At 47.7% G+C, this 25,811-nt stretch overlaps 1 protein-coding gene across 4 annotated transcripts in view; it reads right to left on the reverse strand.

Moving 5' to 3' along the window:
• hnrpkl (heterogeneous nuclear ribonucleoprotein K, like) overlaps positions 1–25,811 on the reverse strand; it is a 26,381-nt gene extending 570 nt beyond the window's left edge. The window contains exons 1-15 of one of the 4 annotated variants that reach the window (XM_080477299.1): positions 25,682–25,811; positions 23,961–24,067; positions 21,435–21,532; positions 21,300–21,356; positions 19,064–19,107; positions 13,702–13,774; positions 11,158–11,271; positions 10,700–10,828; positions 10,002–10,309; positions 7,707–7,760; positions 7,584–7,620; positions 2,623–2,638; positions 1,454–1,521; positions 1,125–1,294; positions 1–447 (exon numbers count right to left, since the gene is read on the reverse strand). The exon at positions 1–447 is cut by the window's left edge and continues 563 nt beyond it. In XM_080477299.1, the coding sequence (XP_080333425.1) occupies positions 417–447; positions 1,125–1,294; positions 1,454–1,521; positions 2,623–2,638; positions 7,584–7,620; positions 7,707–7,760; positions 10,002–10,309; positions 10,700–10,828; positions 11,158–11,271; positions 13,702–13,774; positions 19,064–19,107; positions 21,300–21,356; positions 21,435–21,532; positions 23,961–24,021 (1,260 nt within the window). In that variant the 5' untranslated portion in view covers positions 24,022–24,067; positions 25,682–25,811 and the 3' untranslated portion in view covers positions 1–416. Of the gene's footprint in view, positions 448–1,124; positions 1,295–1,453; positions 1,522–2,622; positions 2,639–7,579; positions 7,621–7,706; positions 7,761–10,001; positions 10,310–10,699; positions 10,829–11,157; positions 11,272–13,701; positions 13,775–19,063; positions 19,108–21,299; positions 21,357–21,434; positions 21,533–22,120; positions 22,233–23,960; positions 24,068–25,681 lie in introns of those variants that run through there. The other 3 variants (XM_080477300.1, XM_080477301.1, XM_080477302.1) reach the window with 3 other exon arrangements.

Genomic DNA, 25,811 nt, shown 5'->3' on the forward strand with positions numbered 1-25,811 from the left:
CTTTCACAAAAGAAGCGCTTTGTTTGGTACGAGCTGTCAGAAGGTAATGAAGCGGCTCTACGACCGCGGGGAGAACATGCAGCTTCACGTAGAGTCTGTGCTCGAGTATCCAGAAGGGAAAAGTCAAAAAACTAAATAAAAGTAATGCGGCTAAAGGAAATACGATTTGCACGTCGTACTGAAATGAAAGCGATGGCGGCTGGTCGTCACTCACAACACGACGAGTTTACGTGGGTGAAATGGCACAGGGATCTCCTCGGGAATAATTACAGCGGCGCAGAAACGTGTCGACACCCGGTGGCGCCGTCGGACGGTTTGAGGTCTCAGACCGGAGTGCGAGTCGGCGAAGAGAAGAACCTCGACGACCCACGGCGGAGGAACGCTGGCGGTGAGGCGGCACATCGTCACTCATCCTTTCAGAAGAAGCGACCGGAGTACTGCCTCACGCTGCAGGGAGACAGACAGAGGTGAAGACAGGGGACGGACCGATACCGATACCAATACCAGTATCGGCCCGATACTGCAGAGTGCTGCAAAAGATCCCTGATTCAACCCTTCAACCCCGAGAGTTTTACGTGACGTCACCAGTCAGCATCAGGATACCAGGACAACAGTTTTTACTAAAGTACGATGTTTTTTTTTTTAAAGTACGCAACTCAGAGTTGTGCTACATGCTACATGCTAAAGAGTTTCAGAGCTCACACGCCAGCGGTGCTACGTGCTAAAGAGATTCGGCGCTCACAAGCCGGCGATGCTACATGCTAAAGAGTTTTGGAGCTGACACGCCAGCGGTGCTACATGCTAAAGAGTTTCAGAGCTCACACGCCAGCGGTGCTACATGCTACGTGCTAAAGAGATTTGGAGCTCACAAGCCGGTGATGCTACATGCTAAAGAGTTTCGGAGCTCATACGTCAGCGATGCTACATGCTAAAGAGTTTCGGAGTTTCCTTTCCAAGATGCTCAGGAATTCTATCTGCAGAATTTATTATAAGGACCTATGATCGATAAAACTTTTCATATATTATAATTATTATAAATTACTCTTAAGAAGCATCCCCCCCACCTAAAACGATGGCACTAATACAGTTAAAGTAATCCATTTGAGGCCAAGGGTGTAACGTGCCTGTTCTGCAGCAGGTACTGGGCGTTCTGGATCTGGTCCTGCGTCCCGGTGATGGTGATGATGCGGTCCTCGGAGCCCTCCAGCGGCTCATCGATCTTGATGGACGCCCCAGACTCGTGCCGGATCTGCTTAATCCTCTGGCCCCCCTTCCCGATGATGGAGCCGGCCAGCTGCAGGACAAACCACATGTCCAGGTGGGACGGAATGGGACACTGTGTGTGTGTGTGTGTGTGTGTGTGTGTGTGTGTGTGTGTGTGTGTGTGTGTGTGTGTGTGTGTGTGTGTGTGTGTGTGTGTGTGCGTGTGTTGAATGGCAAGGGCGGGGCTTACGTCTTTGGGGATGGTGACTTGTGTGGTGATGACCGGCCCCCCGAGGTCGCTGTAGGAGCCTCGACCACCTGGTGGAGAGAAGAAGAGCTGGAGGAGAACAATTGTCTTGAAAAAACATTGACAAGGAAACAAGGTGGAAGATAGAAAAACTGCCTTGAGGGACAAGGATCGTCCACAGGAGGATGAGGGACAGGGATCGTCCACAGGAGGGCAAGGGACAGAAATCGCATCCACAAGAGGACAAGGGACAGAGATTGTCCACAAGAGGACGAGGGACAGGGATCGTCCAAAGGACGATGAGGGATCTCGTCCACATGAGGACGAGGGACAGAGATGGTCCACAGGAGAGCAAGGGATTGTCCACAGCAGGACAGAGATGGTCCACAGGAGAACAAGGGATTGTCCACAGCAGGACGAGGGACAGAGGTGGTCCACAGGAGAACAAGAGATTGTCCACAGCAGGACGAGGGACAGAGATCACGTACACAGGATGACGAGGGAGAAAGATTGCATCCACAAGAGGATGAGGGAAAGGGGTGGTCCACAGGAGGACAAGGGACAGAGATGGTCCACAAGAGGATGAGGAACAGAGGTGGTCCACAGGAGGACGAGGGACAAAGATCGTCCACAGCAGGGCGAGGGACAGAGATGATCCAAAGGAGAACAAGGGATTGTCCACAGGAGGACGAGGGACAAAGATGGTCCACAGGAGAACAAGGGATGGCCCACAGCAGGAAAAGGGACAGAGATCATCCACAGCAGGACGAGGGACAGAGATTGTCCACAGCAGAACAAGGGATGGTCCACAGCAGGACGAGGGACATAGATGATCCACAGGAGAACAAGGGATTGTCCACAGGTGGACGAGGGACAGATATTGTCCACAGCAGGACGAGGGATGGTCCACAGCAGGACGAGGGACAGAGATGGTCCACAGGAGGAGGAAGTACAGAGAGTATTTGAGTATTTAATAACCGATGGCCACAGGGGAGCAATAAAATCAACCTCTTAGCCAATACATAATAAATCTGAAAGTTAAACCACATTGAATCAGTAAAAAGACATTATAGCATCACTTCTATTTCCTTTAATTAATTTATGCTTAGAAAACAAGGACCACAGCCTGTGAGAACAGTCAGCAGGTTTTAGATATCCAGACACACACTCACCATATCCGCCTCCACTCTGAGGTTCAGGATCGATTGAAAGGAGCAAAAAAAAGACAAAATGAAAGTTTTAATGTCACAATAAAACCAGGAACATGTCAGCATTAACTTACAGAGGAGCTGAGACAGTACCTACACAAACTGATGGTTTAAACAAAGGAAAGAGACTTCCTCTACACTCCCCCTCCCTAGAAAATGGAAATATCATCAAAACCATTGTTTTTGTTGGATGTTATTGTTTTTATGCACATGTATTTATTTTTGTCTACCATGTATTCATGAAAAATAAAGTTTAAAGAAAAATAATAACTTGATGGTTTTTGTCCCTTTGTCTTTAAAATCCCCTCCTCCCCCGAGTTAGAGCACCTGATTTTTAAAATCTGGAGAACTTTGACACTACTTCTCATCATCAAATACCTTAAACATTTAACTAAATATGAATTTAATAACCTCTTACAGCATTGCAGAAATATTTAAATCTAAGTTCAATCAAAGGAGAAATGAGTTGCCAGGAAGGTCAGACACACAGCTCTGCAGCTCCAGATTCCCACAGGGAGGAGGACCTTGAAGGCATCGCCACACAGCTGCAGCTTCTCTAACCAAATAAAAGAAATATAACGTTTTTACATCCAGTTTATATTCTAATTATTTGAGCTGCTAATTCAAGTTAGATCTCATCGATTTATGAGCCTCAACTTGACAAATACATTTACGCTTCAAGGCAAGTGGAAACTTCCAAGTGGGTCAAAACTTTGAACCTGTGCAAAAGGTCTGGACAACAGCTCAACTTTAAGGATTTATTGTCCATATGTAGGACATTTACATTCACAGCAGGACAGCTGCTTTAAGCCCCTGGAGCTCTGATCAGCTCTAGAAGTGTCTGGTCAGAACCACAGGAGTCTTGTTGTTTATGGACGGTCAGATCTTTCCAGGAACCTTGGAGGAGTTTATGGACAGTCAGCTCTTTCCAGGAACCTTGGAGGAGTTTATGGACAGTCAGATCTTTCCAGGCCCTTGGAGGAGTTTATGGACAGTCAGATCTTTCCAGGGCCTTGGAAGAGTTTATGGACAGACAGCTCTTTCCAGGAACCTTGGAGGAGTTTATGGACAGTCAGATCTTTCCAGGAACTTTGGAGGAGTTTATGGACAGTCAGATCTTTCCAGGAACCTTGGAGGAGTTTATGGACAGTCAGATCTTTCCAGGAGGACACACACTCCACACATGACTGGTGTGGTGATATTATGTCCGTATTAAATGAAACTGGAAAGACACATTTCACTTCTCTCTTCTTTTTTGGCCTTTTTAAGCAAATTATTGTAAAGTTTTCTCTAAACAACTAAACTGCATCAATTAAAAATGGACATGTGACCAAGCTTGTTATCAGAGTTACAGTAATAAAAATAGAAGGTTCTGTTCTTTTTGTGCTGTTTTCAGTGACACTGGGTGTAAATCTCTTTCTTTCTTTGTCACGTGTGGACGTGTGTTTGAAAGAGAGCGGAGTTGAGAGCGATTTATTATATATATTTTATTTATTATATATAGTCTGTGTTTTCTTTTTCCGACTGTGTGTTTCTGTATGATCCTTTCATGTGTTGTTAGTGTAGAGTAAACTTTGTTTGCTGGTGTTTTTTGTGTGTTTTTCCGTGTCTCATGGCTGGGATGGCGTCCTCTGAGACGTCTCCCGTGTCTCTGAGACATGGAGTCCGGTTGGTGCCGCAGCCCAGCTCCACCGTGGAGCAGGTGCTGCAGGTGGTTGGGGAGAAGGGCAGATGTGAGAGCATCACCAAAGCTTCCAGAATGAATAAGGCAGTGGTGGGTTTTTTTAAGGACCCACAGTTTGTGGCGGATTTGATCGAAAGCGGAGTTGTCATCAAAGATGAGTTCATCCAGGTGTCCCCGCTGGCTGGACCGTCCACGCGGATCACCGTGTCCGGAGTTCCTCCGTTCGTTTCGAACGAGGCTCTGGAGCGAGAACTGAGGACGTTCGGTAAGTTTGCGAGTGGTTTCCGTACTGTTGGTCTGGGCTGCAAGGACGCGAAACTGAAGCATGTCCAGTCTCTGCGGAGGCAGGTCTTCATGTTTCTGGACTCTCCGACTCAGACACTGGATGTGTCTTTCCGTGGGAAGCATGAGGAGGGAGTGTAGATGGTGTATGCAAACTCTTGTGTGGAGAGCTGGGCTGACTCTCATAGCCAACAATCTGGTCGCCTCGTCTCTGTGGCACAAACTCAAAGTCCTGGTCCCTCCACCAGGCCTCCTGGAAAGACTGCAGCGTTCTGGTGGACTTTTGTTTGGTCTGGCCGGCACTGGGTGCGAGCGTCGGTCCTGTATCTCCCTGTGGCAGAGGGGGGGCAGGGCCTCATAGACACCGTCTCCAGAACTGTGGCCTTCAGACTGCAGGGTCTGCAGAGACTGCCCTATGGCTCTTCTGTCTGAACGCCAAGCCTGGGCTGTGGGTCTTTGAAGAACCTCTGCTCCATAACTGCCTGATCTCCACCGTGGCTTCTCCTCAGCCACCTTGAGAAGCAGCTCACTGATGCAGGGATCACAAAGGTGGGCCATCCAGCTCGGACAGACACACAGCAGCTAACAGAGATGATGGGGGTCCGGTCCAGCAGAGTGGTCCAGCATCTGGTGGAGGAGGTGTGGCAGTCGCTTCCTGCTCCTCAGGACAAGGATCAGCTGACCAGTGGAGTAGAGGAGAAGATTATGTCTTCCCCTCCCTGAAGGTTCGTCCTGCTGTGGGAGAATGGGAGGAGGGGGGGAAACTACTGACCATTAAAACTCCAAGACTGGGCCTTTTCCAGTCCTCTTCCAGGCCTCTTCCAGTCCTGCCCTGGGAAGGAGCTGCACAGCATCTGTGTGAAGGTCCTGGATCTGCAGTCGCTGGCTGGAGTGAGGGAGTCCAGGTGGACTGGTTTGTTTGGTGGTGATTCTTCCCCTAGAGGGAGCTGGTGGGTCCTGTACAAACCCCCCCTGTGGAGGGTGATACCTGGAGCTGTAGCTAGAACAGATACAGAGCCCGCCTGGTTCCAAGCTCTGGGGAGAACTGCTCTGGTTGTTCAGAGCCTGAAACTTTAGAACATCTAGTGGTGTCCTGTTCTTTACAGGGTTCTACGAAGGCTGGAGGCTCTGGGAGAGGGTTCCTCTGTCCCCTTTCTGTTTTTAGTCCAAAGTACACCAAACAAAAAAAGGTAACATTGGTCTTATTGAATTTTATCTTTGATGTGCAAAACTTGATATTTGGCGAAGCAGGAGGAACCAGATTTCAGCAGGAGGAACCAGGTTTCAGCAGGAGGAACTAGGTTTCAGCAGGAGGAACCAGGTTTCAGCAGGAGGAACCAGGTATTCAGCAGGGAGAACCAGGTAATCAGCAGGAGGAACCAGGTTTCAGTAGGAGGAACCAGGTAATCAGCAGGAAGAACCAGGTTTCAGTAGGAGGAACCAGGTAATCAGCAGGAAGAACCAGGTAATCAGTCGGAGGAACCAGGTAATCAGCAGGAGGAACCAGGTAATCAGCAGGAAGAACCAGGTTTCAGTAGGAGGAACCAGGTAATCAGCAGGAAGAACCAGGTAATCAGTCGGAGGAACCAGGTAATCAGCAGGAGGAACCAGGTAATCAGCAGGAGGAACCAGGTAATCAGCAGGAGGAACCAGGTAATCAGCAGGAGGAACCAGGTAATCAGTTGGAGGAACCAGGTTTCAGCATGAGGAACCAGGTTTCAGCAGGAGGAACCAGGTTTCAGTTGGAGGAACCAGGTTTCAGTTGGAGGAACCAGGTTTCAGCAGGAGGAACCAGGTAATCAGCATGAGGAACCAGGCTTCAGCAGGGGGAAACCAGGTTTCAGTGGGAGGAACCAGGTTTCAGGTGACGGTTTTACTGATCCTCTGCATGTTTGTAAAGGTCTGCTCACAGCTGGCCGGAGAGTGGAACACAGTTCTTATAAAGTGGTTTTATTTGGGTGATGGGGAACGAGGCAGATCCTGTGCTCCGTGGTGAGGGGAACTGTCTGATCATGAATGTTTAACATTATATGTGATCTTGTGTTGATTTTATAGTAGATCACAGTGTGTGACCAGTTTGTGGTTCCACACTGTGTTTGTCTACATATTATTCTTCTCTTTTCTGAGGAGGATAAACATGTAAATGATTGATTTTTGTGTTGTTTGAATAAAGGGTTTTTCAAGTCAAGTCTTTCTTTCTTTCTCCATTTACTCAGAACCCGACATGCAGGGAACTGGTTCAGACTTTGCTTTGGTTTCTGCTCGACTTCATTTGCTAGCCTGGCGGATTCTCCGGACTACGTACTCTGCTGCTCTCTGGTAACCAAGGAGACAGCTGTTGCCAGGCAACAACAGGCCTACATCAGTGTGCATACAAGGTGAGAGAGAGGGAAAAGAAACAACACAGCGAGAGAGAGAGAGAGAGAGAGAGAGAGAGAGAGAGGGAGATGGAGGGAGACAGGGAGACAGAGAGAGAGAGAAACAGAGACAGAGAGAGAGGGAGGGAGGGAGAGAGGGAGACAGAGAGAGACAGACAGAAAGAGACAGAGAAACAGAGACAGAGAGAGGGAGGGAGAGAGGGAGAGAGAGAGAGACAGACAGAAAGAGACAGAGAAACAGAGACAGAGAGAGGGAGGGAGAGAGAGAGAGAGACAGACAGAAAGAGACAGAGAAACTGAGACAGAGAGGGGGAGGGAGACAGAGAGAGAGAGGGAGAGAGAGAGAGAGAGGGAGGGAGAGAGGGAGACAGAGAGAGACAGACAGAAAGAGACAGAGAAACAGAGACAGAGAGAGAGGGAGACAGACATAAAGAGACAGAGAAACAGAGACAGAGAGAGAGAGGGAGAGAGAGACAGAAGAAAAAGGAATTCCAACCCTCTGGACTGAAACATCACAAACATCTACTACAATCAGGCCGAGAGGCGGCAGACACACGGTGGCGCCGTCTGTAAACACTCACCATGCTGTCGTAACGGTCTCCTCGGCCTCGTCTGTCACTGCACACAGAAAGATCACCACGGTTTAGAGGATTTTCCACCTCAGAGCTGCCGTCACATGACTGGTAGAGATATCCCTGGCTCACCTGGGCCTGTCGTCCATACTGCTGTGGTAGCTGCTGTGTGAAAACCGCTCTCCTCTGCAAAACAAGCAGGAGGAACGATCCGGGATGAAAACAGCATTCAGTCAGTCAAACTCATTTTAGGTCAGAGAGACACTGTAACCTGGAGCAATCAGTCGGTCAAAAAGATCACGCAAGCTTGACATTTATTTTATTTCACCCTTATTTTACCAGGTAAAATATTAATAACTCCTCCATTTATCAAAATGTTTCAGTTTTTGTTTAAATTTTAATTATTAAGTCAAAAAAATACTTAAAATTCACATATTTTAGAAACATCTAACTTTATTTTGGGCAGATTATGTTTAGATGGGAGGAGAACTTTCTTTCTGACTTCTTTTATGTGCAGACAATGATTAACTGAATAGAAAACTGCATATATACACCAATACATTTTGTATTATATTTATTTCTATTCCCTTTTTTGCACAGTAACTAACTTTCAATATTACTGAGTGACATAAATATATCTATAAAGTAGTGTGAAAAGGTGTTTGGCCAATTTTTCATCCATAGCCTTGCAGCTTTTTCTTCCTCGTTAATAAAACCCTTCATTTAAAAACTGCATTTTGTGTTTAGTTGTGTTATCTTTGACTACTTTTTAAATATGTTTGATGATGTGAAACATTTAAGTGTGGAAAACATGCAAAAAAGTAAGAAATCAGGAAGGGACGCACGCACGCACGCACGCACGCCAAGCGTTTCCCTTTATTGCAAAAAGGTAAACTAAAAAAAGAGGACAATTCTTATTTTGGCGTGGCGCAGATGTCATGATTCAAGTCCTGTTTTCTTTTCTTTTTTTTTAAGCGTGGAACAAGTGCTGCACTGTTGGGAGCACGTACACAAAAAACATGCAGAAAAGTGTGGAATAGTGTTGCTATGACTGTTTTAAACGATTCGTCAAATCGTTTCTGCAAAAATGGCAAAACAACTGTTGACAGTGGCTGGGAACTGGCGGGAAAAGACTCAAAAATCTTCCCTCTTTAACGCCATGAGGCTTCGCCACACTTTACGCAAGAGATAGCATTTAAGTTTTGAAACCTTTCCACATCTGTGCACTAATCAGGTGTAAGCAGTGGACAGACAATCAACCAGTGCAGGAACAGCGTTTCAGGGAAAAAAGGCATTGTCCTCCGTTTCCACGGAGATGGAGCGTTATCACATATTTTCACCTTTGGAGCCCTTTTCCAAAAGTTGCGTTTGCAGTGACTCTGATCATTGACGTGAGTAAACGGAGCCCCAAAACACAACTAAAGTTTTTTGTTTTCACTTGAAACTATAACTGCAAACAGTAGCGCTTGCCAACGCATCATTTGTCACCATGGAAACCAATGTACTATGACAAGGTTATTGAACTGCTTCATGTTGCTGCAATGTTCAGGTGAAATGATGTTCTGTTGGTTCCTATTGTATTGTGTTACTGGAACGCATCATCAGAGTGATGAAGTGTATTTTCCAATATAACATGTGTCTTATATGGTATATTCTTGAGTCCTTCTACTGTGTGATCATAAAATATGCAGTGCTTCAATTTCCGGCTCAAAGTTAATGTTCCACGCCGTTATAACGAGGGGCCTCTGAGCAAAGATCATCTTTTGTGCTTTTTCTTATGTTCGCCGTTTCCTTATCTTATCGGTTGTTATGCACTGAACGTGTAGCTCACATGTTCGCCGTTTCTTAAACGGTACAGAAGCCAGCCAGGACTTTCACACTGGAGAAGCATATTCGAAGCCGGCTTCTCCCGCAGACATTTACCACCAGCCTGTGGTTTCTCTGATGCTGTTCAATATTAAACATCTTTATCCAAACAAAGAAGCATCGTCGAAGCAGTTCTTTCTCCAGCCCTCCATCGTCAGCTGATTTCCCAACGGTGACCTGGCACGTGATTGGCTGAGGGTGGAGTGGAGTTAGCAGTGTGCCAGCAGCGGCTAACGGCAGCGGCAACCCCGATGGAGGGGATTCCAGTGTGTTTATAGTGGAGTGAACATCTTCCCTCCCCAGGATCTGTTCGCTCCTCAAATCTAATGGCTTGATGACAAATCATCCCTGAAGTGTTCATGCGATTCAGGTGAGTAGTTTTTGTACAAAGTTGGTCAAATAAATTAATACATACATACATACAAACAAACCAATGAATAAACACACGTAGACAAAAACATAACCTTCGCCCCAACTTTGGTTGGTCACCGCGTCTAAAACAGCGCAATACACCATGAAGTGGGCTGAATGGGAATGTTTGGTGGCCAGAAGTCTCCTCACCCTCCTCTAGGTGGCGGCGGAGGAGGCAGAGGCAGGTTGCGCGCTCGGCTCCCCCCACGCCCTCCTCTGCTCAGCGGGGGCAAAGGACCTCGTCGGGGGCTGATGTCGTCGTAGTCCCTCCTGGAAGGGGGGAGGGGTCTGCTGCCACGGACGGGCGGCAGGCGCTCAAAGCCGCCGCGCACTCGGATGGGGAAGCCGCCGATGGGCCGCCGGCCCCGCTCCTCGAACAGCATGGTGAAGCCGCCGTAGTCGTAGGTCTCGTCATAGAAGTTCGGGTCGTACGGCTGAGCGCGACCTTTGATCGGAGCCTGCAAAGTGGAGGAAGAAGGAGAAGAATTGCACGTGACCGTTTTTACATTATGACCACCAGCATTATGTTTTGTATAGAGGTGCACCGATACCACCGATTTAAAGAACAAGCACGAGTACTAAACCTGCCGATACCAAGTACCAATACAAGTGCTTATTAAATGCTATTAAGCCTAATCCATAGTCCACAGCGCAGTGCATAGTGTCAGACTACAAACTACGCCATGCTACTGTAGACCGATCTCGCTGTGTGCAGCAACTCTCACGCCGTGGCCTCTGAGACCTTTCTCCAAGAACCAGTTGGAGCTCATCTCTTGGATCAGAACCACAATAACGACATTGTCATCGAGCCACCTCTCGTAATGTTGACTGATGGGCTGTGGACCCACCTCGGACACCAGCTCCAGGATGACCTTGATGCATTCGATGACGCGCTCAGGCTTCCCCCCCACCAGGACCACCCGGTCCGTGGAGTGTGGGCAGCACTCCTGGAAAAGCTTGATGGTGGTCTGGGTGTTCTGGTGAGCAAAGGCAGGCACACACACATACGACTTCCTCATGGACCTTTCTATACATTTATTCAAATATTGGTGCCATTTCAGTTTTAGTCTGTAAATATGTTAGTGTCATTATAGTGAATTTAAACAAGTTGGTGGAAATAATCAGATTCTTCATGTATTCCTGCAGTGGTGCCTCATTGAATTCTACTGGTGTCTTTGTCTTTATTCAGACATTAGGTTGTTTTTTTTAATCTTAGTTACTGAAGCAACTTCAGTAATCAAGAGTGCAGAAGTAAACATATGTGGGAGCTTTGAATACAGCGTTCATCAGTCATCAACAGTCCTACCTCTCTCAGCTCCTTTATCTTGGCACCTTTCACCCCGATGATGCCCCCTGCCAAGCTCTGGTGGATCAGCAGGCGGAGCTCACAGTCGAAGTCAATCCCGCTGTAATGCTGGTACTGAAGAAACCAGATTGATGATGTCAATCAGGCCTGAAATCGCGCCTGCTCTCGATTAGTAATGCCCTTTTTTCTCCCCTAAATATAGCCAGAGTGAAAGAAACACACACAGTGGCCCTCTAAAGCCCCGTTTCCACCACACAAAAAGTGCAGGAATGGAGTGGTATGGTCCGGTACAGTACGGTATGGTCCGGTCCGGTCTAATCCGGTATGGTCCAGTACGGTATGGGTTTCCTTTTGCAACAATTTGGGATTTTCCTGAAATAACTGCTCCAAAGGTGGAGGCTTTTCCGCCACCCCTCCATCGGGGTACTCAGGACGATGGAGCGGGTCCAGTTTTGAAGAGCCGTTTGCTGATTGGTCAGTGATTTACTACCCGCCCTCAATATTTTAATATGTGGCTGTATGAATCCTCTGTTGTTAACAGATTCAGCTTTGTACAGGGTGGTTTTTTGTTTGGTTTTTTGCTGCTCAACTTTCATGTTAGTCCCTAAAGAGCAGACGGAAACTGGGACTCTGGAGCAGACGCTACGGCCGTAACCGATGCTCTACCAAGTCCACTCGTCACGTCACGTGACGTTGCGTCACGTCACATTGCGTGGCCCGCCGCGTGCCGCCCCGGAGCTCCGGTTCTCCAACGCTGGCGTTTCGGAACCTGCCGGTGTGCGACGTGATGCAACGCGACAATCAAGCTCAGACTGCGTCCACACACGGTACTCTGGGACACTGAAGCTGCTCCGAGCCCCGAGCCTCGGTAACTGCGATCTCTGCCCAACGTGGAAGTTGCGATTGTCACATCTCGCGGCGCGACACCGGAGCCGACCGGCTTTGTGCTGCCGGAGTGCACTCCGGTGTCACTGAGCCGGGGCCGGCCGGCGTTCCCTGTCTCAGAACCAACATGGAAGTTGCAGCTGCAGCGCTGTGGCTGCAAAAAAATAAAAAAGTGAACTAAACAAGTGGAGCAAAGCGAGGATGTAAACAACAACAGAGGATTCATAATTTCTAGGTCTGTCGCCCCGGCTGAGGTCACTGTTAAACCGTCACATATCTGTGGAGCTCTAAACCCCGCCTACATTTTAACCGAACTTTCGGCAGAGGAAACATACCAGATTTGGCTCTAGGTAGCTTTACCATACCGCTCCGTATTGCTCCGCATCGCTCCGCATCGCTCTGTACCGCTCCGTACCACACCGCATTGCTCCGTACCGCTCTGTATTGTACCGCTCTGTATTGCACCGCTCCGTATCGCATCGCTCTGTACCGCTCCGTATCGCTCCATATTACTCCGCATTGCTCCATATTGCTCCGTACCGCACCGCTTCGTATTGTTCCGTATCGCACCGCTCTGTACCGCTCCGTTCCATCCCTGCACTTTTTCTGAGGTGGAAATGTGGCTTAATGCCACATCCATGGTTTTTCAAATGGACCCATACTTGTTGAAATTGAGTTACACACTAGTTGAAGTTATTTGAGTCTTGAATTTGAATTCAAAACTCAGGGTGGGGGGGTGGGGGGTCTTCAAGACCTTCTGTGTCTCGCCTTTTAAAAAACTGGAATGTACAAGCTGTGTTCAAATTCAGACTTTAACAGGTTGACGAGGAGTTCCGAGTCCTGGGCCGACGGGGAGGCCTCCTCAGTCAGACGTGTTTAGTGAAGCTCTAATGGAAGGAACCAGCTCTCACTTCCAGAGTCTCATGGACGTTACCCAAAAGAGAAGCGCAACTATCGCCTCATGCTGTTTTCTATTCTTCCCAGGATTATGAGATGAACGCCACAGGTTGCAAGGCAACCAGCCACTCCATTAGCTTTACCAGCCAACCACAGAGTGAATGAGACAACTGGAGATGCCTGAACTATGACTGGAAGGGGGCGGGGCTCCTTGGGAAATGCAGTTAGTCTGAGTTTACAAGTGAAAACTGAAAACTTTTGGGTGTGTTTACACAACAGCGATGATCACAGTGACTGAAAACAACTTTTGAAAACAGCTACCGAGGTGGACCTTCTCAAAATCACTACGACTCACTTTCCGTAGAAATTTCTGATTAGTTTAAAGTTATCTTCATTGAAAAAAACAGTGCTTGTCTTTCAAGAATAAGGACATTTCTAAGTGACCACAAACTTTTGAACGGTAGTGTGTGTGTGTGTGTATATATATATATATATATATATATATATGAATACATTTATTTTATTTTATTATTTGTCTGTACAGCACTTTGGCCAACGGTGTTGTTTTTAAAGTGCTCTCTAAATAAAGTTGAGTTGAAAAGTTGTGGCAATGAAATTTTGAGTTCCTAGATGAGAGGGGAAGAGGTCCAAAACTGTGTACGGGGGTTTGCATTTCACTGGAGTAACCACAGTGTGTACTACACGACTTTTAATACATATTTAAAACTACAGTATAAATGCTGCGCAAGTTTCTGTCCTTACCTCCTCTAGAGTGGGGATGATTTTCAGCAGAATGTCTCCGACAGTGTCGATGCTGGCATTCACGCTCAGGATCCTGCCGGGAGCCATTTTCAACCGATAAAGGACACAACAACATTACGACGGCGGATGGAAAGTAAATCCAAACCAGATAGCACATGGACCACCAAACTTTCATGACCAGATTCCAAAACTAAAAAGGAGAGAATCAAGATCTGCACACTACGCAAAAAGAATTTACAAACTTCTTCCCATCACTGTGCTGATTACATAAGAAGCTGACATGCACTGAATCTAATATTCTGAAAATTAAGAGAAATCTGAGGAGGATGGGCAGTTTTAGAACGGCTGAAAATAATGAGACAGAGAGAGACAGAGAGAGAGAGAGCGAGCAAGAGAGAGAGAGATTTCTTATAACCATCCCACGACCAACAAGTTGGGAAAAACTAATGTAATAAATAACTAAAACAAACAATTTCCCTTGACAACAGCGCCACCAGCACACCTTTTTATTGTGCTGGGTTGGGGGGTGGGGGGTGGGGGGTGGGGGGCTCGGGGGCAGAGGTGAGGAGGAGGAGGAGACGAGGTGGGCAGGAGGAAACAGTCAGAGAGCAGAGGGTGGAAGGGAGGGGGAGAGTGGTAATCAACTACAGGAGGGTGGAAGGGAGGGGGGAGTGGTTACCGACTACAGGAGGGTGGAAGGGAGGGGGGAGTGGTTACCGACTACAGGAGGGTGGAAGGGAGGGGGGGAGTGGTTACCGACGACAGGAGGGTGGAAGGGAGGGAGGAGTGGTTACCGACTACAGGAGGGTGGAAGGGAGGGGGGGAGTGGTTACCGACTACAGGAGGGTGAAAGGGAGGAGGGGAGTGGTTATCGACTACAGGAGGGTGAAAGGGGGGGGGGTTAACGACTACAGGAAGGTGGAAGGGGGGGGGGAGTGGTTACCGACTACAGGAGGGGGGAGTGGTTATCGACTACAGGAGGGTGGAGGGGAGGGGGAGTGGTTATCCTACGGGAGGGTGGAAGGGAGGGGGGAGTGGTTACCGACTACAGGAGGGTGGAAGGGAGGGGGGGAGTGGTTATCGACTACAGGAAGGTGGAAGGGGGGGGGAGTGGTTACCGACTACAGGAGGGGGGAGTGGTGACCAACTAACAGGAGGATGGAAGGGAGAGGGGGAGTGGTTATCGACTACAGGAGGGTGGAAGGGAGGGTGGAGTGGTTATCGACTAAAGGAGGGTGGAGGGGAGGGGGGAGTGGTTATCCTATGGGAGGGTGGAAGGGAGGGGGGGAGTGGTTACCGACTAACAGGAGGGTGGAAGGGGGGGGGGGGGTGGTTAACGACTACAGGAAGGTGGAGGGAGGGGGGGGGGGGGGTTAACGACTACAGGAGGGGGGAGTGGTTATCGACTACAGGAGGGTGGAAGGGAGGGTGGAGTGGTTATCGACTACAGGAGGGTGGAGGGGAGGGGGAGTGGTTATCCTACGGGAGGGTGGAAGGGAGGGAGGGAGTGGTTATCCTACGGGAGGGTGGAAGGGAGGAGGGGAGTGGTTATCGACTACAGGAGGGTGGAAGGGGGGGGGGGTGGTTAACGACTACAGGAAGGTGGAAGGGGAGTGGTTAACGACTACAGGAGGGGGGAGTGGTTATCGACTACAGGAGGGGGGAAGGGAGGGTGGAGTGGTTATCGACTACAGGAGAGTGGAGGGGAGGGGGAGTGGTTATCCTACGGGAGGGTGGAAGGGAGGGAGGGAGTGGTTATCCTACGGGAGGGTGGAAGGGAGGGAGGGAGTGGTTATCCTACGGGAGGGTGGAAGGGAGGGGGGGAGTGGTTACCGACTAACAGGAGGGTGGAAGGAAGGGGGGAGTGGTTATCCTACGGGAGGGTGGAAGGGAGGGGGGAGTGGTTACCGACTACAGGAGGGTGGAAGGGAGGGGGGGAGTGGTTATCGACTACAGGAAGGTGGAAGGGGGGGGGAGTGGTTACCGACTACAGGAGGGGGGAGTGGTGACCAACTAACAGGAGGATGGAAGGGAGAGGGGGAGTGGTTATCGACTACAGGAGGGTGGAAGGGAGGGTGGAGTGGTTATCGACTACAGGAGGGTGGAGGGGAGGGGGGAGTGGTTATCCTACGGGAGGGTGGAAGGGAGGGGGGGAGTGGTTATCCTACAGGAGGGTGGAAGGGAGGGGGGAGTGGTTACCGACTAACAGGAGGGTGGAAGGGAGGGGGGGAGTGGTTACCGACTAACAGGAGGGTGGAAGGGAGGGGGGAGTGGTTATTCTACGGGAGGGTGGAAGGGAGGGGGGAGTGGTTACCGACTACAGGAGGGTGGAAGGGAGGGGGGAGTGGTTATCAACTACAGGAGGGTGGAAGGGAGGGGGGAGTGGTTACCGACTAGAGGAGGGTGGAAGGGAGGGGGGAGTGGTTACCGACTAGAGGAGGGTGGAAGGGAGGGGGGGAGTGGTTAACGACTACAGGAGGGTGGAGTGGTTACCGACTACAGGAGGGTGGAAGGGAGGGGGGGAGTGGTTACCGACTGTAGGAGGGTGGAAGGGAGGGGGGAGTGGTTATCCTACAGGAGGGTGGAAGGGAGGGGGGAGTCGTTACCGACTGCAGGAGGGTGGAAGGGAGGGGGGGAGTGGTTACCGACTACAGGAGGGTGGAAGGGAGGGGGGGAGTGGTTACCGACTACAGGAGGCAGGAGGGTGGAAGGGAGGGGGGAGTGGTTACCGACTAGAGGAGGGTGGAAGGGAGGGGGGAGTGGTTACCGACTAACAAGAGGGTGTTATGAGAGGCGCAGCACGATTAAACAAAGAGAGGGGGACACGGATGAGTGAAGGGGGGAGGGGGGGGGGGGGCGAGAAAAGAGACGTCTGATTTCTACAAGTTTAAAGTTCAGGCTCATTTATGCTCGACATTAGACGCACTGAGGAATCCATTCGTATCTCAACATTTGTGTTTATCTCCTGGAGGCGGACCAATCGATGCAATTATGATCAGAAGCAAATAAATAATGATAGAAGTTCTTGAAGGCCAGCTCTGTACAAATTTGTTGACATTACGTTACTGTAACTTATCTGGAATCTGAGGGTGCGTTCATACCGGCACTGATTGATCTGGTCCAGAGTTCTTTCAGGGAAAGTCTAATTCGTTTGTGCAGGTGTGAAAGACTTGATCCGGATTAAAGAAGTGAACTCTGGTCCACTTGAAAAGGTGCTTCTTGGGGTCCTTCCACATTCAGCTAGTCCGGGACCGGTTTCACTTTGGGGGGCCGAGAATTTTCACCCCTTAATTTTGTTCAGGTCAGATCGAGTCTCAAAGTGAGACATGACATTACCGCCTGGGTAATGTCATGGGTAGCTGCGATATAGTCTTCAGACCAGATATCAATGAGTCTTCCTCTGTACTTCCTCCTTTACTTCCTCCTCTACTTCCTCCTCTCTACCGTTTCCTCTGTACTTCCTCCTTTGTCTCTACTTCCTCGTCACCACTTCATCCTCACTACTTCCTCCCCTCTACGTTTCCTCTGTACTTCCTCTCTACTTCCTCCTCACTACTTCCTCCTCTCTATTTCCTCCCCTCTACTTTTCCATTGTACTTCCTCATCTGTACTTCCTCTCTACTCCTTCCTCTCTACTCCTTCCTCTCTACTCCTTCCTCTCTACTTCCTCCTCACTACTCCTTCCTCCTCACTACTCCTTCCTCCTCACTACTCTTCCTCTCTACTCTACGTCTACACGCAAGATATCTTACAACTTTTGTTTTCTGCGTCTACTTCAGTTAGCTTTGTTGTTTACTACCCAGGGTGCATTGCGCTCTACATCATGTCCTCTCACCCCGCCCAGTACAAAGATAGTTAATAAAGGAAGTGAGACCGAGCATTTGAAGGACACCAGAGATCGATTGTTAGATCCGGTTTAGAGTTGGTGGGCGTTTTCATGTCGCCCAAATGAAAGTTTTGTTTCTGAAGAGATTCCGGTCTGGATCAAACAGGGAACCTGAACACACCCTTGGTTCACTTGCAACTGAAATGAGGTCCGGTTCACGGACAGTGTGAACACGTCAGGGACTATCAGTGGACTTTGCAGCTGACAGAGCGCAGACGTAGAGCGCAGTGCATTCTGGGTAGTAAACAAATAAAGCCAACAGTGCAAATCCAAAAAACCAGACGAAGAAAGAAAAACTAAATATGGGCAGACACCCCCCCTCCAAATCGAATAAAGTCTATGGACTAACCTGGTGTTGAAGCACCATGATCTCAACTTGGAACAAATGATTACACATCACAATGTTCATGTTCACTGCATCCATTATGAACATTCAAGCTGCGTTCTACCATTATGTCCTTTCTCTTAAAAAAAAAAAAAAAAAAAAAAAAGACCCCCCCCCCCCCGCTAATTCTAGGTATTTTCTCAGTACGTTGCTTTAAGCCCTGTTTACGCGACGTTTTTAAGTGAAAGCACAAAACTTTCGTTGCGTTTTGAGGGTCTGTTTACAGGACTGGTGCTCGGAGTCACTGAAAGCGCAACTTTAGAAAAACAGGTCCAAAGGTGGAACTTTTCAAAATGGTTCAATGCAGTCTGTGGAAATCACAATTCTCTGAAAACATTCAGGCTCCATCTCTGTGTAGACGGCGTCAACGCTGCTGCTGCGCACCACAGCTGTAGTTACGAGTAATTCTGCCGCTGCTCAGTAGAGCCAATCAGAACAGTTTCCTCCGTGGTGTCATGACTCCCAGTCCAGATTCTCCTGGAATTAGTACTTTTATTTTGACAGTCACCGTAATAACAATCCAACTTGATAGTCTGTCCACTAGAACATCCGTGTTCTCCCAGTGTGGATGTTTAGAGCTCATTGTTGTCGTGTGTGCTTGTGGGGATGTGTGCGTGTGGATGCGTTGTCACTTGAAACACTGTCGCGAAAACAGGGCCGTAAAGTGGCGCCCTCTGGTGGCTGCAATCAACACTTATTTTCTCTGTTTATGTGCGCATGCAAAGTATAAATGAGCCGTAACACGACACAGCAAGGAGAAAAACCACATCCTGTGCTGTTGGTTATTAAAAGACCAACTACTTGGTAGTGGGGTTGTCAGTGATTCTCTGCATGGACAATAAACTGTAAAATGAGAGGGGGGGGAGAGGGGGGGTTGGGGGGGGGTCTAAGTCAATGGAGAAAATGTTTGAAATGGACAGAAAAATCAAAAGGAACAATAGACGGCTCTTACAAGTGGAGGAGAGGGGTGTTGGGGGAGGGGGGTATACTCATGTATATAAAAATGTGAAAATTCAACAGAAGGCAGGTTATCAAAGACACGTGATTGACTGTTCTAATCAGGCAGTCAGGCAATAACTGGTGGGACATACCGCTCTGGGCCACTGCTGTCTGGGACTGATACACTGGCATTGTACTGCATGGGCCGAGGAGGAGGAGGAGGAGGAAGAGGAGGAGGTGGTGGTTGTGGTGGAGGAGGTTGGCATTGGGCGGGGGCATTCAATCACGAGATGTCAAGTTAGGCGCCCCATTAAGGAGGGGCACGGTTTATGGGCGGGGCCAACCGGGAGTGTCAGGTGGGCGTTCAGGGGTGGGCCAGCGTCAAGGTGCGCAACGCAGGAGGGGCATGTCGATCCGGTACATGGGCAACGAAGGAAGGTGGCCAATAATAAACAAAAAACATAAAAAGTAAAGGAGAAGGGAAGAAGGAATACATTTTTAATCGATCACACGTCGTCCCATTAAGTGAAATGAGACACACTTGAAATTGTGGTGAGTGAAGAAGAACAGAGAGTGAACTGGACAAAGAGAACGTTCAGCAGAGGAGCACCGCGGAGGTTTACCGACTTCCCAGTCAGGCTTTCAGGCGCCTGTTGTCACTTTAAGGTCAAACACAGCTTCAGTGCCGTGGAACCAGAAACATGGAACAAGGGGCCAACAGGGCTGTCCGACAAAACCTTCCTGGTCTGACCACCCAGCCAGATCGGATTGCTGGTGGCAACAGGGCAATGAGAAACAATTACGACCCGTTTCCGAGGGAATCCAACCAACAGGGGCAGGAATTCAAGGACAATTATTGTTGGAGCAACTGGTGAATGGAAAAGTTCGTATTGAGAGAAAGCGGGTTAATTGAAAACACCCCACTTTTCTCAGAACTCAATAAACAAGTTTAACGTTTCAAATGACTATTTCTTAAGAGCCCACCATGTAATATTTCCAAACAACTTGAGTATTTGTTGGAATTAGTCAAAGAGATCAATCAAAGTTGCTTCTATTTCGGATATGTTATGTCATTATTTATTTAGTTATGTTACTTTTTTTTGCCATTTGCTTTGCTCCGTTATATTTGTTGCTTGTTTGTGTTAGTTTCTCTTTCTTTTGTTATGTACCCACATGTCGAAATAAACAACAAAAAAAAAGTTGATCAAAATTACTCGCCACATTTGCCTGTCTCTTAATTCCACTTTGTATCACAAGGTGGTGCGGTGAGTCACTCTATACGGGGCTGGTTTGGCTCTGCGTGACCTTACGTGAAATTCTGAATCAAATGAGAAACTATTCTACACAATGCATGCAATACTGGCGAGTTATTAGTGGCTTTGTCACAGTTAGAAAAGTTCAAATGGGTACATTATTGGCCCATATTACGCGATTGATTGCCAAATGGTGTGAATTTCTCCTCTGCAGTGCATAAACTAGCTGCTTCCCTTCTGAGGAGCGGTGACTCACTACTGCCCCCGAGGGCACAGAAATGGCATTAATTAAAAGGTACATAATGTACTTTCAAGGAAGTTCTGACAATTGTCATCGTCACAAATGATGGCGGACAACATAATGGGCAGAAATGAGACTTGGCTTCAGAACGGAACGTGAAACTGGGATAAAATTAACTAATTTTGGTCGTCTACTTTAAAAAGTCAAAGTGTTTATTTATGTCACTGACGCGAAAATGTTTGTAACCATTGTCGGGGAACGCGAAACACTGACAGTTAGGAAGTGGAACATTCCCACAGAGGAGATTTCCACAGCCCCTCCAGGAACGAGGTCAAACTTAAATATAGACGTCATGTATTTTGTTATTTTTATGTTAGAATTGACGAAAAAAATCATTTTCTCAACAGCCTGTGTAGGATTGAGACATTAGTAAGTTGTCAGCATGGAATAGAAAGAGCTGCACATGTTGGCTTCATAACCTTCGAAACATCAGCTCAAATAAAGACAAACGCTGTAAATCCTAAACTAGACAATGTGACTGATCTTCCATAAACATAACACAACATGTCTTCAAGGATGTTCGTGTATCGAGAGAATTCCTCGCACTCCTTGAGGAAAACTTTACGTGCTCTTTAATGATTATTTTTAACATTTATCTGTATTGTATCATCATTAGGAGCTTTGTGATGATGTCTTACGTTAGGTTTGATGCCTTCTAACCTCTTTCCCGGAGGACTGATAAGATGGGGGTATTTCTAGATTTCTCAAGAATATATAACAAGGACAAGAGGTGAAACGGGACCAAGGCATTTTCTGCATCAGAGGGACTGCGAGCCGAAACACGCCGCCTCCTCCCGTCCACACACATAGATCAGATTTCATCCGTTTACTCACATCTGTGCGTAGAGCTTTTATGTTTTTGCCACCTTTTCCAATGACGGCACCGGCATTCTGTGGAGAGAAGACACTTGGATGAATGAGGAAAGGCTGAGAGACGGCGGCCCGGCAGAGAGGCGGTGGCGTGTTTACTTTGCTCTGCAGCAGCACTCGCAGCTCCACCATCTCATCCGTGTTGCGCGAACGCTTGAAAGCCTGCTCCTCGTCCATGTCCTCCGCCGGGCGTTTACCTGCCACCCAACATGATTCAGGGAGATTTTACCGGGCTGTGAAACACACGGCCTGGGGTCGAAACGGGCCGGTCGAAGGCCATAATCTGGCCCAATGAATCTGTCCCCTGGGGGGGGTGGAATTCATTCTTTTTAGTAAGACAACACAAAGGCCTAGACCTGAACAGGAGAATGCAGCAACATTAACATTAAACTCAGAGGTGCGGGAAACGTGCTGAATACTAGCCGCGAGGCAAAAAGCGTTTTTCTGGAGAATTACTGTGACAAAGACAATTTCACATTGTTTCTAGTCAGCTATGTTTAAAATAATCCATTAAATCTGAACATTTTAAGAAAATATTGCGGTTTTGTTTCCCTTGAAAGACAGAGCATTTTACTTGTACAGACCAATTGAGCTCAAACTGTGAGATATGGGCGTCTTGGATAAAGTGAGCTTGACACCCGGCTGTATAACAACTTGTCAAACACAATTCTGGAAATAAAAAAGGTTTCAATTCGATCCCCTTCCTGTCGAAATTTAATTCCAAACATGCTCAATTTGGCCGAGATTGTTTTTGTGAATATAGCAAATATTAGTGTTTCCCCTACTTTCATTTAGCGGTGGCGTCCGCCATCCCTAAATCTTCACTGCTCCTCCTTCAAATTTCTCTCTTTTGTTTTCTTTAGTTGACGCAAACACACCACCGCCGCAAGTCTGCACCTTCACAGCAGAGGCCTGCACTGGGTCCGGTACTCGCCAGCTCGTCCTCCGATGGGGGGGGGGGGGTAAAAGACGACTGAAAAATGAATGGACGGTTCGCTCAAAGCCTCGATAATATGTGTACAGTAGAACGGCGGACACTCTGTGCTGAGCAGACAATCGTCCTACACGGAGAGGTTTTAAACTGTTGACACACCTCAATGAGCGGACAGAGTCTCCCACAGGCGGGGCCGACTCCTCTTACGCTTAAATTTCATTTTCACCTTAATACATCAGGAAGTCAATCATCAGGCCCGTGGGCCAAAACCAGCATGAAAAAGGCTCCAATCCGGCCCCAAAACCACCAAGCAAGGTGGATTATAAGAGTTTTTTGACATTTCATTGCATTTTGCACCAGAATGTTTCATTAAAATTGACTTTATGTTGAGATTGTAATCATTTTCAGTACTAACTGTTTGATCTTGTAAAAATATAGATAATTTCATTACACACACTGTGACCACAACAAAGAAAAACTTTGAAGTGTAAATTTAAAGGTTATTATAGTAATATTTTACCAGTCTGGTCCACTCAAGATGAAACTGGACTGTATGTGGTCCTTGAAGTTAATTAAATCTTATTTAATAATTATCTTGTATACATCTTATATATATATTTTATATTGTATACATCTTTGTATTGGTTCAGTTATGTGCTTTTAAATAACCAGAACATATTTGGTGTTTGGTTCCTTTAATATCAACTGGTCCTACAATTTGTCCTGGTGACCTGTCCCACTGAAGAGAGGACACCTGTCTTCAGGGGACACTTGCCCTTGGATTTTAGGGCGTCCCTACATCACAGGTTTTACACACACACACACACACACACACACACACACACACACACACACACACACACACACACACACACACACACACACACACACACACACACACACACACACACACACACACACACACACACACACACACACACACACACACACACACACACACACACACACACACACACACACACACACACACACACACACACACACACGTTCAGTTATGTGCTTATAAAAAAAGTATGTCTCTTCCATACCATATTTGGTGTTTGGTTCGTTTAACATCAACTAGTCGTACAATTTATCACGTCACAATGTCGTATTCAATTGTGCACAATGTACTATTTTGTAGTCCACAGTGCATTAAAATGGACTATTTATGGTCTATATTTTCAAAAAGCTGTACAACCACTGTAGAAAAAGCAGTTACTTTAATACAAAACAGAAACGCCAAAACTCAGACGGTGTCGGTTCAAAGTCACCAAACGGATCCAATTCAGTGAGACTTGGTTACGGTCATCCATGGCCTAACAGAATGATGGAAATATAGATAAGTGGCGAGCGCTGGGTCTACAGCGTGTCCCCCTAAAAAGAAGGGGTTTCATTCGGCAGCCAACTGCACCCTGGACACAGTCCAGCCCCAGCGTGTCGCCTTCCTGGATGAAATCGGGCAGATCTGCTTGGGGGCCCACAGAACAGCAGTGTCCTGCAGCCATCTGACACGTCCACATGCTCGGTGGAACCAGCCACAATGTGTTGGGGTTTTTCCCCGCGCTCGAGTGCGGTAATTAGCCGATCTATCCACACTGACGGGTAGCACGACTTGCACTGACGTTGCGCCACATATATTATAATCTGAATTATTATTATTGCCTGGACACGGTGAAATATGACCCTACCATTGGTGTCTGTGTTGCTGAATGAGATGTCTCCGTCCTGCTGATCGACTTTCACCTCCATCGTCTTGCAAATGCAGTGGAAAGCAAACAGGTTCCTCTCCACGGATCTGCGAATTCCCCAAAAAAAAAAAAAAAAAGATACTGAACACATTAACACACGTGTGACAAAACATTTTCAGCAGGATGTTAATTAATAAAACTCCAGACTTCAGTGGATGATATTAAACGTCTATGGAAGAAGAAATTCTAAATAACAGTTCATCTTCACTCGCTCCTAATTTAGGCCTCGTTTATGCGACAATGTCTCAAGTAAAACGCACCGTTTTGTATTCGTTTCCACGCCAACGTTCTGAAAACTACGTACACAACAATTTAAAAGTTTCATTTTCCCCGTTTCCATGGAGACAAAGCGCTTCTGAAACGTTGCGTTTTCAGAAAACGCTACAAAAACTGTTGCATCTTCATTTAAAATTGTCGTTTGAACGGGTTCCTACATCAGCAGTAACTCATGATCTTTATTGCGTGCGCCCGTTTCAATGCAGTGGACATTAATGGTATGTAACTTAAAAACTAAATTAATCACAATAAATTCACAAAGTGGTACAATGAAATGATCGGAACCTTTAAACTGATTGACAGATGTAATAATTTCAGACTTCAGAAGTTACCCAAGAAGAGAAAGAGCACGATTGCTTGGAAGAATCTCAAAGCACATTGGCAAGCAACATTAACACAATCAATTCTTGGCTTTTGAGCAGATCCTGCAGCCCTAATTTGAATGCATGCTTGTAGATTTGGACATTTCAAACCATTTTAAGAGCAGTTATGTCCTGCAGGATTATGAGCACAATCTGACATGAGCCTCGGAGGCTGCTCTGTACACATGCAGCCCACCCACATGCACTGCCCACTTGCTGTGTGGACTTCTCCTGCAGAGGCCTAACTCGAAGAGGTGGATGCTACTCGGAGCCTACATAGTGGAGGAATTAACAGCACCCGTTTTAACTACAGCAGCTTCCAGATCAAGTTTGCAGGAGCACAAAAACAAACACACACACACACAATCAAATATGGAACAGGGGCATCGCCTGACGTGGTTCAACCTGATCACATGCCGGAATATGGAGGTTTGTTTTTGACCGTTTAGAGATGGAAAGTGTGTGCGCATGCAAACACAAGTTGGTTAGCGTTGAGCGGCGTGGGCGTTACTTTCCCGGTGTTTCGGATTAACTGGTCCCCCTGTTAACTGGTGACCGCAGTCCTTTAGGGTCCGTCGATGCCGACAGCTGTCAATGTTTTTTTAGGAAAAACGTCAAAAATCCCGAGAAAACGCAAGTGTTGCACCTTTTGTGGGTTTTTATTTTAACTTCTGTTGTTAGTAGCAGCAACAACGGAGGTCAACAGTTAGCAAGGAAGCAGGATAATCCGAAACACCGGAGGGGGTGTAACGGTATTGCTAAAAGCTAGCGATAGCCCCTGTGGTTGGTGTGTGTGTGTGTGTGTGTGTGTGTGTGTGTGTGTGTGTGTGTGTGTGTGTGTGTGTGTGTGTGTGTGTGTGTCCGTCCGTCCGTCCGTCCGTCCGTACAGACACACCAAACCGAGAATAACGTCGACCCCCGTCACTTTCCTCCGACTGACAGCGCGCCACTGACGCGCAGCTAGCATGACAAGAACCAGCGTGAAAGCGACGTTTAATGACGAAATGACTTGGATAAACCGACCTGCAGCAGAGCCCCGTTCACTGCGGTGCTCCACGGTCGCCTCGCCCTGGGACGCTCGCACGTTTCTCGGCTGCGCGGAGAGACGCAGTCCGGTCGGCGCTGGAGCCCGATTCGTCCGCTCTCTCCATCT

The sequence above is a fragment of the Lipophrys pholis genome (genome assembly GCF_963383615.2).
Source record: "Lipophrys pholis genome assembly, chromosome: 12".
In the NCBI taxonomy this organism is placed as follows: Eukaryota; Metazoa; Chordata; class Actinopteri; order Blenniiformes; family Blenniidae; genus Lipophrys; species Lipophrys pholis.